The sequence below is a fragment of the Varroa jacobsoni genome, unplaced genomic scaffold (assembly GCF_002532875.2).
Source record: "Varroa jacobsoni isolate VJ856 unplaced genomic scaffold, vjacob_1.0 scaffold_659, whole genome shotgun sequence".
NCBI classification, from domain to species: Eukaryota; Metazoa; Arthropoda; class Arachnida; order Mesostigmata; family Varroidae; genus Varroa; species Varroa jacobsoni.
Window position 1 is genome coordinate 67 of NW_019213561.1, and position 16,638 is coordinate 16,704.

Genomic DNA, 16,638 nt, shown 5'->3' on the forward strand with positions numbered 1-16,638 from the left:
GTTCAGTACATGATTGCCTCAAAGAAATCTAATCTTGTCCTCAGAAACTTCCCTAGATTCTTCATTTAAGGCTACAGCCTACAGCCAGTTACGTCCTATGTGCACATAGAGGCAACTACTTTTTATGTGGCCAGTTAAAAATTTAAGTGCACTTTTATACTATAGTTAAATTGGATAAAAGAGAACAATCGTGCTAAGCAAATATATAGCAGGTATACATCAGTTCAGCATAGAGTACAAACTTTGATATTCATTTAAGGGCAACCCGCTTAGCCACTGTTGAACTTAAACACAGTTCAATTTCGTAACTGAATATTAAGCAGTACTAAATTTAGCAAGCACAACTTTAAGTCCTAGGTAGCTAGATGCACTTGTGTTTTTCAAATTCATAATATATGCAGCTCATCTCAGCTTAATTATCGTATTCATTTCTGCTAATTAAGTACGGTTTACTTAAAGTTTGACTTTTCCAATGTCAAAGAAAAGGATCTTTGTTGGAACAACGCTTAGGTTAGGTTGAACTTGCGTTCGCGCCCCAAATACGTGGGGTCTCCCGGTTCTACGACAACAACGTTTCTACTTTAGGGAACAGCATAGTCTGCACAGCTCATGCACGTGTCCTTGAAAGCGTTGTCATAGTAACCATAATTAACAAGCTTACTGTCACGTTGATCGAAGCTCAACATCGACATAAATTCCTGTTAACCAGAGAAAAAAAGAATTAAGAAAGAATGAAGCATTAAAAAAATAAAGAACTGTTATCAAAGTTAATAGCGGTTCATATGGTTGCCATACCATTTCAGCTCTACTGAAGAAATCTCAACTGAGAATGGATCCGTGGACTCCATCGTGGACAGAGACCTAATGAAAGTAAATCCTTGATGCTTTGGCTAAAAGAGGTGATTCGGAAAACATGTTAACATAGAAAATATAGCAAAAGATGCCAAAAAAGAATACAATAGTAATTCTGTCTTATCAAAAAAATGGATTCATATCTAGTTAGGTCCGCTAAAGGCGAAGTGAATCTCTATCATTTTATGGAAGCCTTAATGAGGGTTGGCGTTCTATTAAATGTCCCTTAATTTACTATATATATATACATACTTATTATTATTGCATATTAATACTATATATATATATATATATAGACTTTTATTTAAATACACATTTCTTATGTCTAACTTTATTTCAATTCTATACAGTTCGTGGACCAACTGGAGTGTTTGTTTGTTCTCCATTTTGAAATACACATTATGACAGTAGATGTTAATATCAATAAGTAAGTATTTATCAGATCCTGATTTTATCTGCTCAGGATGTTTGTTAGCGTGTTTAAGTTCGTCGTTAGCTAAAACCATGTGTCACTTCATGAAGTTCGACCATAGTCGTTCCTATTCAACGTCCCGTTCATTATATCATATATATATATATATATATATATAATGTTGCCTTAAATTGCTGCAAACGTAGTAACAATGCTTTTATAGTTTGTTTGTCTAAAATCGCTTGTATGAGAAAAATCTGATAACTGAAGGTACTTTTTTTGTGTGGAGTTGAAAGCCCCGTATATAACTTCGGTATCCAAAAAGACGTATTACGCAGAGCTATTGGTTGTTTCTTTCCTACTAGATAAAATTCGTTAGCATAGGCTACTCCTTTTCGTGCATTCTGTACTTTTGCATTCAACCGATATTAGATAGTTTTTGTTCAGTTTTTTGTTGCAGACAGGTTTGCAGAGCATAGAAAATAGAAGACAAAGTGTCTCGGTGTGAGCGAAAAAGAAATCTGTCTCGCTGCAACAGAACTAAGTTGTTTGTACGGGTTCCTATCTGTACAGGGTAAAAAAAGTGTGCTGATTGTATTTCGTTTGGCACTATCCTAACAACCCTATAGCAGAACCATGGCACGAGAGAAATAGGCAGATTACTGTGATAAATAGTAGTAATTTGTTGTTATTGTTCCAGCGAACGAAAGGTGCTGATATCCCTGCCGTTCTTTCTTAATAACAAATGTGCTACTGCATTTAAAATCTAAAATTAAAATAAGCGAAGCATAGATACTCTATGTACGTTCTGTTACAAGAAAAACCACTGACATATAGATGAATGTAAAGGTAAAAGTCCAAGACAATAATCATATTTGACCGGCAAAGCAAACTTATGTAGTTATCGCACGATTTTCTCACAACGGACTGCTCATAGACTTCTCACTACGTGAGAAAAAAAACCCTACAAAGAGCGTGAAGTCATAATTAGCCTATATAAACTAACATGGATATTCGGTATACAGTATATACTCAATGCAATGCGTTAAGTAGCAACCTGGCTACGCGTATCTCGCGACGCACGGATTTATCAAGTAGCAATGCGAAGCTGTCTGCACAACTAATACAAGCCAATAATATGAGCTGTTGTCATTCTACGCATGTTATAAGTTCGTACCGTCCAGTTTACAGTAAATACCTGCCGGAGAAGCAGCTCCTGCGCAACGGTACTCGACAATTTAATAAGCAAGGCAATTTGCCCCCTCCGGGCTATGTCATGATTTATTCAAGCACTTGATTTGTTCGTTTTTAGTTATATCAATGCGTTGTGTTTACGAAAGTGCTCCGAACCACAGGATGCCTGGGGCAATCGGCAGTCGTACTGGACAGCGCGAATCAGCATAAATACGAGTCTGTGCCAGTTCTAACTGCCAATAGTAACTGTAAAAACTTTTAGCATACGTTCCACATATGCGCGAACTACTGTTTCAATCGTTTCGTGTGTGTAATTAGTAAATCCTCTTGTTTCGCTAACAGATACTCTACACAAAGCGTTATCGTACTTTCCCCTTATGTTTTATAACGAAACAATGGTTTCAAAAGCGACAAAGGTGACGCCTATCCTTGCAGGACAGTTGTCCTTCCTAGATCAAACGTTGGCGAGAAGCAGACCATTATTCCACGCTCTGTCCTTCTACGTGACAAGCCCCGTTTGCTTTTTGCAGGCAGCCGTCTTTTGAACAATGATCACTTCTTTCTAGCTTTTTTGCCTCTACCTAAAATTAACAGGGGGTTTTGTTTCGTATTTTAAAAGACAGTTTGTTGGGCGCGATACGAGACCTCGTCTCATGGGGATCAAAAGGTGATAGTAGATAGAAGAAACCTGAAAGACAGAAAGTGACGAAAACGCTTTATTTCTGCTCAACTCTTGTTTCGTCTAAATGCAATAAAAAGCCTCCAATTGATTTACCTATGGGCCTATTTGTCGTCGGTTGTATGCCAGCATGTTGATATTCGTGCGTGGGCACGACTACACGTTGCAGGGTACCTATTAGCACGTCCGAGACGGTACGGCACGACGAAGCAAATCGAAAGTGATGTGCACGCAATTTCAATATAGCAACGAGTACGTGAGTCCCATCAGCAACCCTATCATCAGTTCATCACCATCTGGCTTACCAGCACGCCGTTAAAACGAATGAGGAATTCATTTTTAGCTGCAAGCCTCTTAAGCCGCTCTATGGATCGATCGAAAATCGACAAAATAAATGGCTTGCTATCTAGTTTCTACTATTTCAATTTTTTCTATTTTATATTAAAAAAAAAAAAAACGAATAATGCTTAGCTCAAAGCGCCTATTGTGCTGTGCGAATTAATTCTGTTAGTATGTGTCCAAATCATTTTACTGGACAAATGGTGACTTCAACAGCTGCACACTACGTCGGCCTAATTCACGAATATGTGGAATGATAGGATCCGTGCTCGATAACATACGATCGTTTTGATACTAGCAACGTCAGTTGATTTTATGGCATGCAGTAAATGTTTTTATGCATTAACTCTTCCGTTACTGTAACCGCCATTATATATCAAACATTGTTTTCTATAGAATATTGACCTTTCATTCAGTGCTGCCTGTCGATAAAGTTTCGAAGCTGTCGTCAGTAGACCCAGAGGACTTACCATGGAATAAAGCGGCCATACATAACGAGCCTAATATAGGTAAGCAGATAGGGTGACGTAAAAGCTGAGCCATTACTGCCTGGGCTGGCTGGAGCATATCATGGACATAACACTCAAATAGACAGATTTAAATTATCCAGAAATCATGTATTGTTATCCGCAATAATGTTCAATTATCATTGAGCCATGACGCCTTAAAATAGTCACAATGGCCTACACCCATGATTAGGTTTAAGTAATTGTCACTGTCAGTTAAAGTCAGTACAAATGCTGAACGCAGTCCGCAATCTTTTGCTTTTTAAAATGCAGTATATATAAAGGTTCGGAAATAAGTGAAATGGCCAGCAGTCTATCAAAAGCTCTATTTAGGTTATTTGGACAAAGTTAACAATGACGAGACAGAGCGCGGTGGTAATCGCGTAGCAGATCCATGGGGTACTATCGCTAAATCTGCTATTTTTGGACATCCTCTCCGTACATTCACGCCACGAGCTCCTGCAGACAATCCCATAGATTAATTTTGACCACCTATTGTTGTCCTCCATGTATTTTTATCATCGTTCGTTTTCGTTGACGTAATAGCTTCACTAAAAACCCGATACAAATAAACGCCAACTGCTACCCTGTCACGTGGGATCCGTCTAGCAGCCGCATGAATCAATACTACACGGTAGAAACTACACGTGGATTTTATGCTCATCTCCCGTATCTGCATATGCGGTGCAGGCGCAACGTTGTGCGATAAACTTATCGTAAATTTCGTAACTTGCCGCTAAAGGAGGAATCGCTGATTTGCCGGCGTCTGTCAGCAGGCCTTTTCGACTTTATTTATACAAGGCTATTAGAGATTCCGCTGTATTGTTGCAGAGACACATGGAACGTTTAATGTATGAAGGCTGTATAAACGATGCAGATAAACTATTAATCAATGATGCTGTATAGGGAATACGCACGAGCTGGGTCATGGAAACGGCTTTAGAAGGGCTACTAAATAAATGTTCCAAGTCCTCGAAGGATCATTGTTATAAGGAACGATCATTACGTGGTTATGAAGCTGACTGCGCGCCTTACGGATTCCGTAGTAGTATTCGAAAGCTTCGGAACCGACAATTGTGAGATACTCCAAGCCAAGCATCGGTCAGTAAAAGGGGTTTGAAGTAACCAAGGCTAGCGAGAAAAAAATATGATTAATTTCAAGATGCGGGACTAGCTGCACTGACGAGGAGCACTCTGCCAGATCCTATTAAAAACAAAACGCAATTTTCAAAAGAACATTAATGCATGTTATTTTAGCGCTTTGATCGTTGATTGATGTGTTAAATGATTCATCTCTAAGCTGCATTTTATGTAGAGATAAATATCTTTTATTATTTAGTTTATATTTATACGTTTTCTATTTTCTTTTTCTATTATTCTATAAGCGACAACTAGTATAGCCAGTATTTAAATCTTGTAAAGATACTTAATACTACTATAGTTTTGTTACGATTTGCTTTTGGAAGTGGGCTCATCTCTAATACATATAATAAATAAAACTGAAACATAGTTTTTTATGAATATTCAGGTTGCGCAGCTGCTGTACACTTATTTAAGGGAACTGTTTGTTCGTTCAGCTGGGTGCACCTATGATAAAAACACATCCTAGCTTTTAACCTTGGCCTTTCTCTCGAAAACGAACGGATAAAAATTATAATAAAAGGAAAAAAGAATAATAACTTATAACGGTGGTTCGGGTTAAAATGTCTCACCCTATATGGAACGTGCAGCTATGTGGGATAGTCAAATATTTTTTCGCATTTTGTCGAACTTTTGAAATAAATAAATACTAGAGAAGCAAAGTTACCCGCTTGTTTTGGTTTCATTTTCAGTAACAGTATTACATTTAATTATAGTACATCCTCACCTTAGGGGCTACATAAGTAGGAAACTTTATGGCGTTAATACTGATTCTGCGAATGGTATGAGTGAACTAGGCAGCATCAGAATATAAATCAGCCTAGTAACGACGCGTAAATGTTTAAATAGGTCAATTTAAAGTAAGACATAGTTCCGTGTCCATTCTAGCGCAAGTCGTTGTTATCAAAAACCTTACATACCTGATTGCTGTTGAAATTTTTTTTACCGCAACGCATCACTCACACACCAAACACATCACATTGCGATTAACCATAACCACTTATCAAAATTAATTATAAATAAATATTTATACCAAAACAATACATAATAACAATAGCTATATAGGCTTCAATGCAACCAAACTGGCTTTCAATAACGGTAAACGTATTGTTATTCAGCGTCGTTATTTCTTTAGCAAGACGATCAGATGTTACCTTCCCCAACAGGCAGTTCCATACTGCACAAAGGAACTTCATGTGTACCTAAGTTAGACGAGTTCCAAATTTCAACTCACGGGTAGTCATAGTTACATCCTATTTTCTTTCGAATAGAAGTATTTTTTTCTTAGCTTTGTTGAACTAATTTTTTTTATGAAATCATTATTGACCTATATAATCTAACCTTTGGCCCATATTACCTTGTATAGTGGAGCTATATGATGCGACGGCATGGGTGTCTAAGACTGGTATTTTCTAAAAATATATCTAAAAATAACTAAATCGTAGTGCACTCCCTTCGGTCCCACGATAGATGACTCCTTTTATGGCATCGGTTGTCTCCAAAGTAATCATTAAAAAAATTTACATACATCTATGTGTACATAATATGTATAACGTAACATCTATGTAACATAATATATATAGTAACACTTCTTAGGGTGACAACAATGAACATTTCACACGAATTGTATAACATGTTTCTTCGATAATATTGACAACTTCGATAAACATTTGAGGGAATATGGTTTGCAGACAGCTTTTATAGCAGTAGCAATTGATACAACAGTGAAAAGTTCAGAGCAGACCTCAATATACATATACTTAATAGGCTATAGGGGTCCGCTAATACATGGCATTTTGAAATAACGCGCCCGACAGTTAAGAGGCGACTACACCGCTAAAGTGACTAAGACTGTGTTCTCGAAGATACGTCCGTGGACTTCGTCATTAAAAATTAACCCGAAGGGCGTTATTTGTACAAAAATGGCAACACAGAACATTGTTAATATTAGCTGTATTTAAACCGCTGAAATATCGTAAACGTACTATTTATATGTCTTCCTCGATATAGGAGAAACGACTTTGATTTAACTGAAATTCAAACAAGAACACACAGTTTTAAACAAGCTAGTATATTTTTATAAGGACTTCAATCACTACAATGCTGATCTCAAGAAACAGGCGGCACTTTGCGTTAATCAAAAAAATCTAGGCAGCATGGCTGAACATATCAACTTTACTGCAGACGCAGTTACGGGAACACAGTCGAAATAAATAGGCGGTTCGGAGTGACCAACATAAACACCAAATCAGTTTCGTTTCGGTTGTCCCCTAAATGCTATTTATCAGTAGTATCCATATACGCACAGTTATTTCACACAAGTTGAACTCTGTGAAGCCTTTTTCTGGCAAGTAATACAATAATTAATACCCCTCGATAGTCAACTCACGCTAAGGAGTGCAAATAATTTCTGGAATATATGAATTGCTCCACAATTGGGTAAGCGTTGACTAACTGTTAGCAACAGAACGATGCTTCCTTACCTCCCCCTGTGCCGTTGGCATGGCAATAGTCAACTGCGAAATTTCGAATGACAATCTCGTGACAACTTCAGCTACTGATTTGGTGTCTAATTTAATGGCAGAGGTGCGACTAATTTAGTTAATGGAGAACCGCATTTGCATATAGCTTCAGGCGAACACCGGCAATTAACCGAATTAAACCGATTGACGTTGACATAGCGTAGATCTGCTTGGCGAACCCCCAGCCCCCCTTTGTCTTCACCAATTCGAATGAATCACCATTCTGGCCAAAGCAAAACCGCTTTTGCCAATAAAGATTAAGCTTTAAGCCTTTACCTCGATCATGTTATTATTTCAGAAACGTTGCGCAAGCAGAATCTCGTTTGAGTAGCTTTTGTAGGCAATGTGAAGCGACTGTTTGTCGATACGGCATTGTTTTTTGTTATTATTCATTCTGGCGTTTGCCCATTAATATCTCTTCTACGAACTACCTTAAAGAAATACTAATGTCGTTTCTAGTTAAGCTTTTATACTGAATTGATTACAAATTATAGTCTTTCCCTTTCCATCGATTTGTTTCGTCCACTTTTCCGTCGCAACCATCCATAATAAATTAAAAATATGAATCCACTTTAGCAGCAGTTCTCAGCTTTACAATCAAACCTTCCTTAGTATATACAATTTATAATCTGAGAATACGCATCTAAAATATAATGTGTTAGGTATTAAGTGATGGACATCCATTAGAACGGTGACAGTGCGTTCTTCTGTCTAAGAGACATATTTACATTAATTGAAAAGCATCGCTAAGCGTTGATTGTTCCATGTAGATACAGCTGACCATCCCTGGCCAAAAATATAAGTGGAGCAATTTATTTTTATGTAGAGTAGAGAACACGACCACCGCTATTACCGATGGCAAACACGATATGCAGCTTTACATTATGATCATTAGCGTTAGAGCACTCGATCGACGGTTTATTCATTGGATAAATTAGCTGCCCTAAGTAACACCTTGTTTCACGAACAAAACGACAGCCTGCTTTGGTAAAAGAAGAAAAATTGAACTAAGCGTAAGGAGTAACAGTCTGTGTCGGGGCGAAGCGATTACATCGCCTCCTGCAGCCGGCACACGCAGTAATACTCAGGAGAACAGGACTTGGATAATAGCATCGAGAAAGCTTAGCTTATACAAAATGGCAGACAGACAACATCGTACAACTATCTAGTGTCATGCTAGACGTGCTGTTTCGAATTTTATGTCGTGTTTTGCCATTAGGCGTTCCATCAGACAGATGGCCGGCTCCCAGCACGAAACGGACCGCGTGTCTAAGCCGGGATTCGAACCTACACCACACTAAATTCACACCAACCGAAGAAGCTATAGGTTGAATAGTCTATTGAGGCGGTCGTCTGTATGCTTAGGCGCTATGAGTATGTAGAACGGATTTCAAACCTAAATGTTTTAAACCTAGGTAACTTAGGCGACCATACGATTTATAAATTTCAGAGCTACAAGAAAGGTACTTGAAGGGGTTGAGAAAACGAGACCAGAGCTGGAAACACGAGAGGATCAGTTGACTGCCATGAGGCACCGTCGGGTAACCAAAAGTTCCAATGTTTTTTGGCAGTATAAGCACAACGTCAATCCAACGACTGTACAGGCCATACTGAAAAACAACCAAATCCTTACGAGCAAATCTATATGATACAATAAAAGTACAAAACTGAAAAAATTTTATAAATAAAACGGAGACAGGGAAAGAAAATCAGATAGATCATTTGCATTGAATAGTACGCGAAGTTATCTTTAGGAATATGGATCCCTTTTTTGAAAGCTACTAATTGCTGAAGCTTATCATATATCTGTTGCGTATCTTAAAATAATTCAATATAGTTCGCTTGTATGAAATAAATGATTACAGCAATAGGGAACAGACATGCTTGATGGACCGAGCGCCAGGAAAAGGCACAATGTATGCGAGATAAACGGATTCTATGAGAAACAACATCGATGTCGGTTTGTTCGACGTTGCCATGTCATATGGCATAAGCTAAATACTAGAGAGTATTGTCGCATCTTGCGTAACATGTTGGCAAAAAATTTTCGTGGAAATTGAACGTTGCCGTAGAACTAGTCATATTATTCAAGACACAGACTTGGTTTAGACATAAGCCGTACTGAGACTGATCAAGAGTCGACCTGACAATAACGGCGAGAATAGATAGTTGCTTTTATCGCAATGATATAGGAATCGTATTTTACGTTATCGATCAACTGAAACAGGTTACAGTTTAATCCGTTCAAGTAAAGTCCCAAATACCTTCTGTCGTTTTGAGTTTGTCACACCCCATTTTTCAGACGACCCCCAAAGCCAAACTCTGTACGCCACAAAATCCTATTACAATATATAAATAAACAAATTGTTTACTTACACTACCTCGCTTAATATCCTAAACACTTTTGTGCCTTTACAACGAATGCTAATCAAACTGCTTCTTACTATAGATTAGGCCGATGGCTTATTTTGGAATTATATCGCCTGCTTGGCTAGGGCTACAGATTATATTGGTCTGTTAGCGGTGCAAGTATTTTAGTGACTATTCATTTCTATCACTGAACAGGCGACATAAAAAACAATTACAGTTTGTCTGTTTGATTAATAACAAAAATCGTTAGCACAGTATTGGCCAAATCCAGGCTTCTATCACGGCCGGTTATTGCCATCTTTTTCGTGCCGAATAGGGCAGCGGTCATCAGCACAAAATGAGACACGTCCGTGAAACAGAATCTAAATATTACTGGGTGTAATTTTACGTTGACGCAGTCATAAACGACCTGTTTCCAGCGTGAAAGTACCTCATATAAACGTGCGTTAAAAGTAGAGGATACGATTGTACTCGTCTGTCTAAGTCACTTCATTCGATTAGATTCGAAACCAACTATTACATTTCACGTTCGCGCATATCCTAAATAGTTCCTAGAGGTCCTAAGGATTGCTCACGGCTATCTCATGTATGGTCCCAGCCATTATCAGAAACGTCACATGGGGTATAACATTTTATTATCCATGTTAATTTGGCTTATAGGTGCGCATAACTCAAATCCATTCAATTTAGTTGGGGGAACGGCTAGAACCATATTTTCTCGGACAATCTTATGGGCCTATGCAGGATTTTGCCCCATAGAAAGCAAATAGCTCATGGCCGCTTTGACGAGCCCAATTTATTTGAGTACATGCCCAGCAATTCAGCTACAGTTTGGAACACTCGGGAAGTCCGAGCAAGTGACTGCCAATAAAAATGGCAGAGAACGCACCAAAGACTTGAAAAAGGAACAGGAGGCAGACATTCAGGGGCATACTTTAAGCAGCATCTTTCACAAGATGAAGTGTAACGTGACCGTATAATGCCCCTGCTATCATGAGGTATAATAGCAAACTGATATGCTGATATGCATTTCCAATTTTGAGGCCAAAGTTAACCGACGAACAGTTGGTCAATTTAAGCCTCCGTCTTAAGTATCCATTCAAGTACGCGCGTTTCAACCTACCCTTTATGCATTGAATATTCAGTAAAGAAATAATCCTCAACAAATGCTTACTCGCAATTTTTCCGGGGTCGTTGCTTCCAAATCTCCCCATGATATGAGACTAGCTAATGTAAATAAAGAAAGCTTTTTGACACGCGTTACTCAAATTATCAAAATAGCAGGCATTTACATTACTAATAAGCCGTCCCCGGAGCTACTGTATTAACTGTTTGAATGTGACTAGTTGTTATCTGCCACGTAACCTATCTGTTGAGTTCCAGGGAAACGGGGTTGGTATGTAAAGAGCAAATAACAACAATTTTACCGCCTTGTAGGTAGGATTCAGCTAACCATGAAACGGTGTATGTCCACGCCGCTTCGGCCAAAGGACAGAATGCCGCAACAAACGAATCCGCCACGGCCATATGTGCTAAAATGTGTACAAGCTAGATCCATGGGGTGCTGATCGCCGCATATGTTGACAACAAATCGAGAATAGGGTCGCACCGTTAGCTGCTAGTGATAGTCCACCAAGTGAGGCTAAAATAACCGCGCGAACCAGAATCCAGCATGTCAGTTGAGGTGCCTGTGAACGGTTCGTATCGGAGCTGATACCGTTAGTGTCCAAACACATCGCTTCATTATTGCCCGTGCTTCTATGTAGTGTTTCGCCGGTGGCTTTAGTTAGGGGATTCGCTGGGAAGCCAAGGTTTGCACCAAAATGGCAAGTCCGAGTTTTCCTCATTCCGGACAAGACTAGCCCCGTAATCCATAGTAGAGGCAAGGCAATCAGCTTCTGAAATCCGTTTGATATAAGACACACAGTTAGCTTCTCATGTATAGGCGGCAAGCTGTGCATGTTTCACGCACTGGGTTTCTAAAACGCGCCGAGGGCGTCCGCTTTCAACAGAGATAGTCACAAGACCTTCGAAGTTAAGGTAAACTTTTCGCAAACACTAATTCGGTATTGAGACACCAAGAAAAAAAATCACTTCTTGGTACAAGCCATTGCTAAACAAGGTTTAAGAAGACTGTTTAGATCCTGTTCTGAAACCACATTTGATATCCGTTCCGTTTAGCGGCCGAACTAACGAACCAACAAACCTTTATCAGTAACTTTTACTTCACACCTGATACAATTCTGATGAAAAATGCCTCGCTGAAAAAGAGGCACTTAGATGTATCAAACTATCTCTACGCGTTGAAGCATACATCAAAAAAGCTGATGCGAAAAAAATTCCAACCAACATGTGTAATACTTTTTGGAATCTTTTGTTTATATTTGCTTTGTATGCATTAGATGAGTCTTACACGTGCTAGGCCGCGAGGCCCAACAAAGCACGCAAAGAAACGGCTAACTAGACTTGCTTCCAGTTGTACGTACCCAGAGCGCAGCTTGGGGATATAAAGGGCCCAGTCTTCTCTTTCAGTCCTTCTCCTCAGAGAACAGACAGATTTCGTTTATATCGAGCTATTTGGCAGCACTATTTGTTCTTATTCATGAGGAATGCATGTTTCTATGCATGAGGACCCTTGCGACTCGAATACAATACATTTGTTTAAATAATACGGAGCCAAAGCTCAACCCGTCGAACCTAAGCGCTTCCTTAATTCCTCGCTAAGCAAGATTAACCTGGATGCTACGAAACTTGTATGGAGCGGCCTTCTTGCCTTCAGCCAACCTTAGCTCGTTTATAATTCATACCCTCAAGGTAGACCATTTGCTAACATGACAATTTACAATTGTAATTTATTTTGTATTCATTAGGATACAATTAGGAGGTCAAACTTTTTTGGCATTGAGAGTACTCGAATAGCGGCGTTTACTATGCTGTAACCTGTTGTATCAGAGACTCACAACCTCCAAAAACTAATCGAGAACTATTTAGCTAGATTTCCCCATTACAGATTTTAAGACCCAATAAATCCACGAATACAGAAGTTCGAGCGGTAGAAATTCACTAGACAGCAGTTTACAAATGACGAAAATCAAATGCGGCTTTAGAATTTCTTGCGGACGAATTAACTTTTGTTCTATCTTTATTATTCTATTATTATTATTGTTCTATTTAGCCGCGGCAATACTCACTCAATATTTTAGGATTTTATTGTAAAATAAAATAAAATTGATCCTAAAACGAAGGAAGAATAGAAAGCAAGCCCATTGATTGTAAGTTGGTTCAAGGTGACACGGAGTTTGTACTCCAAGTTGACTCAACTCTTAAGGTAAAAGTGAAGGTAACCAACCCATTCACAAGTGTATTGATGGCTTCATCGGATCATGCTTTTCCGCGTTTGCATTACGATACATGACGTAACAGAGTTTTACTATCAAGTGCCAAACTCAAAAGCGGTCACTTCGCTAATATTTTTGTGCCACATTTTCGAGAATAATCTGGTAACTCGTAAAAGGAACGTTCTCTTACTATGAAAGCACTACTATGACAACCCTAGCCCGTATGTATAGCGAGCTGTTTCTTCCTAACAAGCGAACACGTTTTGTTACTCACTGATTGAGTTAATTTTATTGTACACTACGCCAGACAAAGCAATCGTGGATCCCCGGTCTGTTGAAGCCACATCATGTTTTTAACAAAAGTATATAGACCGTTGTAAACGAATTATGAAATAGAGCAAACCTTCATATGGTAGCGTTTACCAGCGAATTGGATTAAAGTCGGTCCGACATATACAGATGCACGTGCAGCACGTATTATAGTTTGCTCCGCCGACGACGGGTCGAGACAGGATATTCCTTTGGGCTTCGTAGCGAGCAATGTCTGGAGGTAAAATGCGACAAGGGCCATATAGGTGGTCGCCAGCTGTACAAGGTGAAACTACCAAAGTTTCTCGGCTTACGTAGTATGGACCCGCATTGAACGTCTCGCGAGGGCAGGCACTTCGAGGGCAGATACTGCTTCCACAAAAAGTATCTGAGAGGCGGCCCTTATCGAAGCCGAGGCCAGCGGCTCGAGGTGCTCCAACCAAGCTTTGATTCTGTACAGATTGGTAGAGCGCTTCTGCTTCGGCTTCATTATAGGGGCCAGTATTAAAGCTACCCAACGAGCAAATGCCAGCGTAGTTGTCATTAGCATCGTAATGGTGCTGCCCAGCGTGTGAACGGTATGGGCTAAGTTCCTCCAAGTTGAATAGCGGGCCTGCGCCCAATCCTCCACCCACAATATAGGGATCCGCTGTCGCCGAAATCCTATGAGCATCGACTTCATCAAAATATCGATGTGAGTCAAAATCGAGAACCATACCCCCTTGTGGCGTGCCTGAAGTATATGCATGCCAGACACCATCTTCTCGAGCACAACTTCCCGGAGCATAACTTGACCTAGCTTCGAAAACAGTCGGTTGACCTACGACTGAATTGATGAAGCCAGAGTTGCAAACTGTTGGGCTGCCTGATATCCCCGAATTTGTACCGGCCGGCTCCGTTCTAGTATAATGAGTGGGTTCCGGACCAGAAATAGCCGCACCATTAGCAGCAGGATGGAACTGAATAGAGCGAAGCAGCTCACTCAGCAGGTGCAAGATGTGATCAAAAGGACTCGCTGTACCGTAACTTCCAGGATCTGCTATACTTTGTCCATAAAGGACAGATCCCTTCGGCATCGACTGAAAGGCTCCATGCATTCCACCGTTCCGATACATTTAAACGCCTTCGCGGATCTTCTCCCCTCTCGTCACGGCTATAGCGGGCGTATACGAGCGTCCTCTTACTTCATCTGCCCTTTGCAATCTTTCATTATCGGGCTCTAATGTTAATCCCTGCCGTGCCAAAGCTTTGAGGTTCGTTTTCTTTATCGCATCAATTTTCAATTCGAGTCAATCTACACAAATCAGAGTAATTAATGGATGTAATCTATAGTACGTATCGCACAGCGATAAAGCTCTAGCTTGTAGGGAGTGTAATTTACAATACAGTCATGGCAGCATGTAAAAATCTCTGTTCATCACATTTGAGTATCATGTACACTTTCGATAGTGTATGTTAGCAACGATAAGCGCTCTACGACATGCTTTACATATGCTGGTATTAGTACACATGACGCGTATGAAACCGCCTTTGTGGGTCCTGTCAGAACCGTGGTAGTTGCTTTAAACGTATTGGACCTCGATCTTTATGGTACTACGAACCAGCCAGGATGAGCTTAAGGTTTGGGCATCTACGCAGAGTATTATCGCGGACGTCTTTCTTCCGATAATTAGTGAGAAATCGCTATGCAAGTCATAAAATTTGTCAACAGGCGGTTTTTCTAAAGTGGGCAAAGAGGAAAAGCCCGAAAACGAGAAAGTAGTCTCAAGCAGCTTGAAGTGTAAACGTAATATACGTATTTGCACACAAAAGTAACGGCGACAATCTGAATTAGCAGATCATTAGTAGCTTTTAGAGAGATATTTTCATGAGAACAAGAGCGCTGCCAAAAAACTGAGCTATCTTGCATGAACGCGTCTGAAGGTTTTGTAATTAGGAGCTCTTGGTATTCGTGAAATACCCCAGAAAGTCGCCAAGGACTAACTGATTTCAGCCTCTATAATAAGAGAAATCACTGACTGATAACTTGAAATTGTCTATACTGAAGAATCTCTCACTGATTCGCAGTATGTGGTATTGAAGTTGGAAAAGGAAAGTTCAAATGTATTTTGTTCTTATTCCACGTTGAGATTCAGCTTTAACAAACAATTGTAATGCTAGTAATATCTAGGATTGTTGTTTGCTTTGTAAGGGAATAAAGTGAACTACCACACTACTATTGAAAGTGAATTGTTTAAACTGTTCGGAGTAAACAACTGAGCCCACACGGGGATTCGAACTTAAACCATGTCGTGTCCCTGTATGTAGTAACCCAACACGCTCTCCACTGCGCTATCGCGGGGACTTGTGAGTTGTATATACATAGTATTCAGAGACAGCGCATAAGCATACCTCATTTTGTAGTGGTGGCCAGACGTTCATGGCAATGCTAAACGGCAGTACCAGCAGTAAGTTCTCATTTAATAAGTTAAGATTAGTAGTCAGCAAGTGTATTAATAGGGAAAAGACGATTTTTACTACATTTTTCTCTGAAGATATGTGCTGTGTTCGAGAGTTAATGTACGGATAGAATATCTTAGGGAACAGCCAGAAACACTCAATCGTTAGCAAACACTTATACGCCATTCCTCCATAAACATTTTTCTACTCAACGTACAAAACGTACTTAGGTAGACCAATTTAATCCGAGTACCTATGGAACTTGATGCCGTCAATGTTAACTTTATAGATAAACTTAAAGGATTATACGGCCTTAGAGTCACGCAATTCAGCGCAATAGGAATGTTAAGTTAAACTAAAACATATATTTTCGCAATAATTGGACCACCTGCCGATTTTCTCAGCAACGTATCGCATTTGCACCTTTCAATGAAGTACCTCTATCGCATTTTTTCAGTGAAAGTTTGATGCAAAAATAAGACTTACGTTCTCCACGTGTACGCGAACTTCGATAAAAAGGGGATGTGCATATGTCATT

The 16,638-nt window shown here is 39.6% G+C and overlaps 1 protein-coding gene across 1 annotated transcript; it reads right to left on the minus strand.

Annotated features, from left to right (window-relative positions):
• Positions 1–1,135: 1,135 nt before the first annotated feature.
• LOC111262408 (uncharacterized) lies at positions 1,136–15,237 on the minus strand. Its single transcript, XM_086969095.1, has 3 exons — positions 13,756–15,237; positions 11,468–11,912; positions 1,136–3,146 (listed from the first exon to the last, which is right to left on the minus strand). The coding sequence occupies exon 1, from the start codon at positions 14,774–14,776 to the stop codon at positions 13,772–13,774; it is 1,005 nt and encodes a 334-aa protein (XP_086825221.1). The 5' UTR covers positions 14,777–15,237; the 3' UTR covers positions 1,136–3,146; positions 11,468–11,912; positions 13,756–13,771.
• Between the last annotated feature and the right edge of the window lie 1,401 nt (positions 15,238–16,638).

Coding starts and splice junctions, on each gene's coding strand:
- LOC111262408 (XM_086969095.1), bottom strand. CDS start 14,776: ATGTATCGGAACGGTGGAATGCATGGAGCCTTTCAGTCGATGCCGAAG.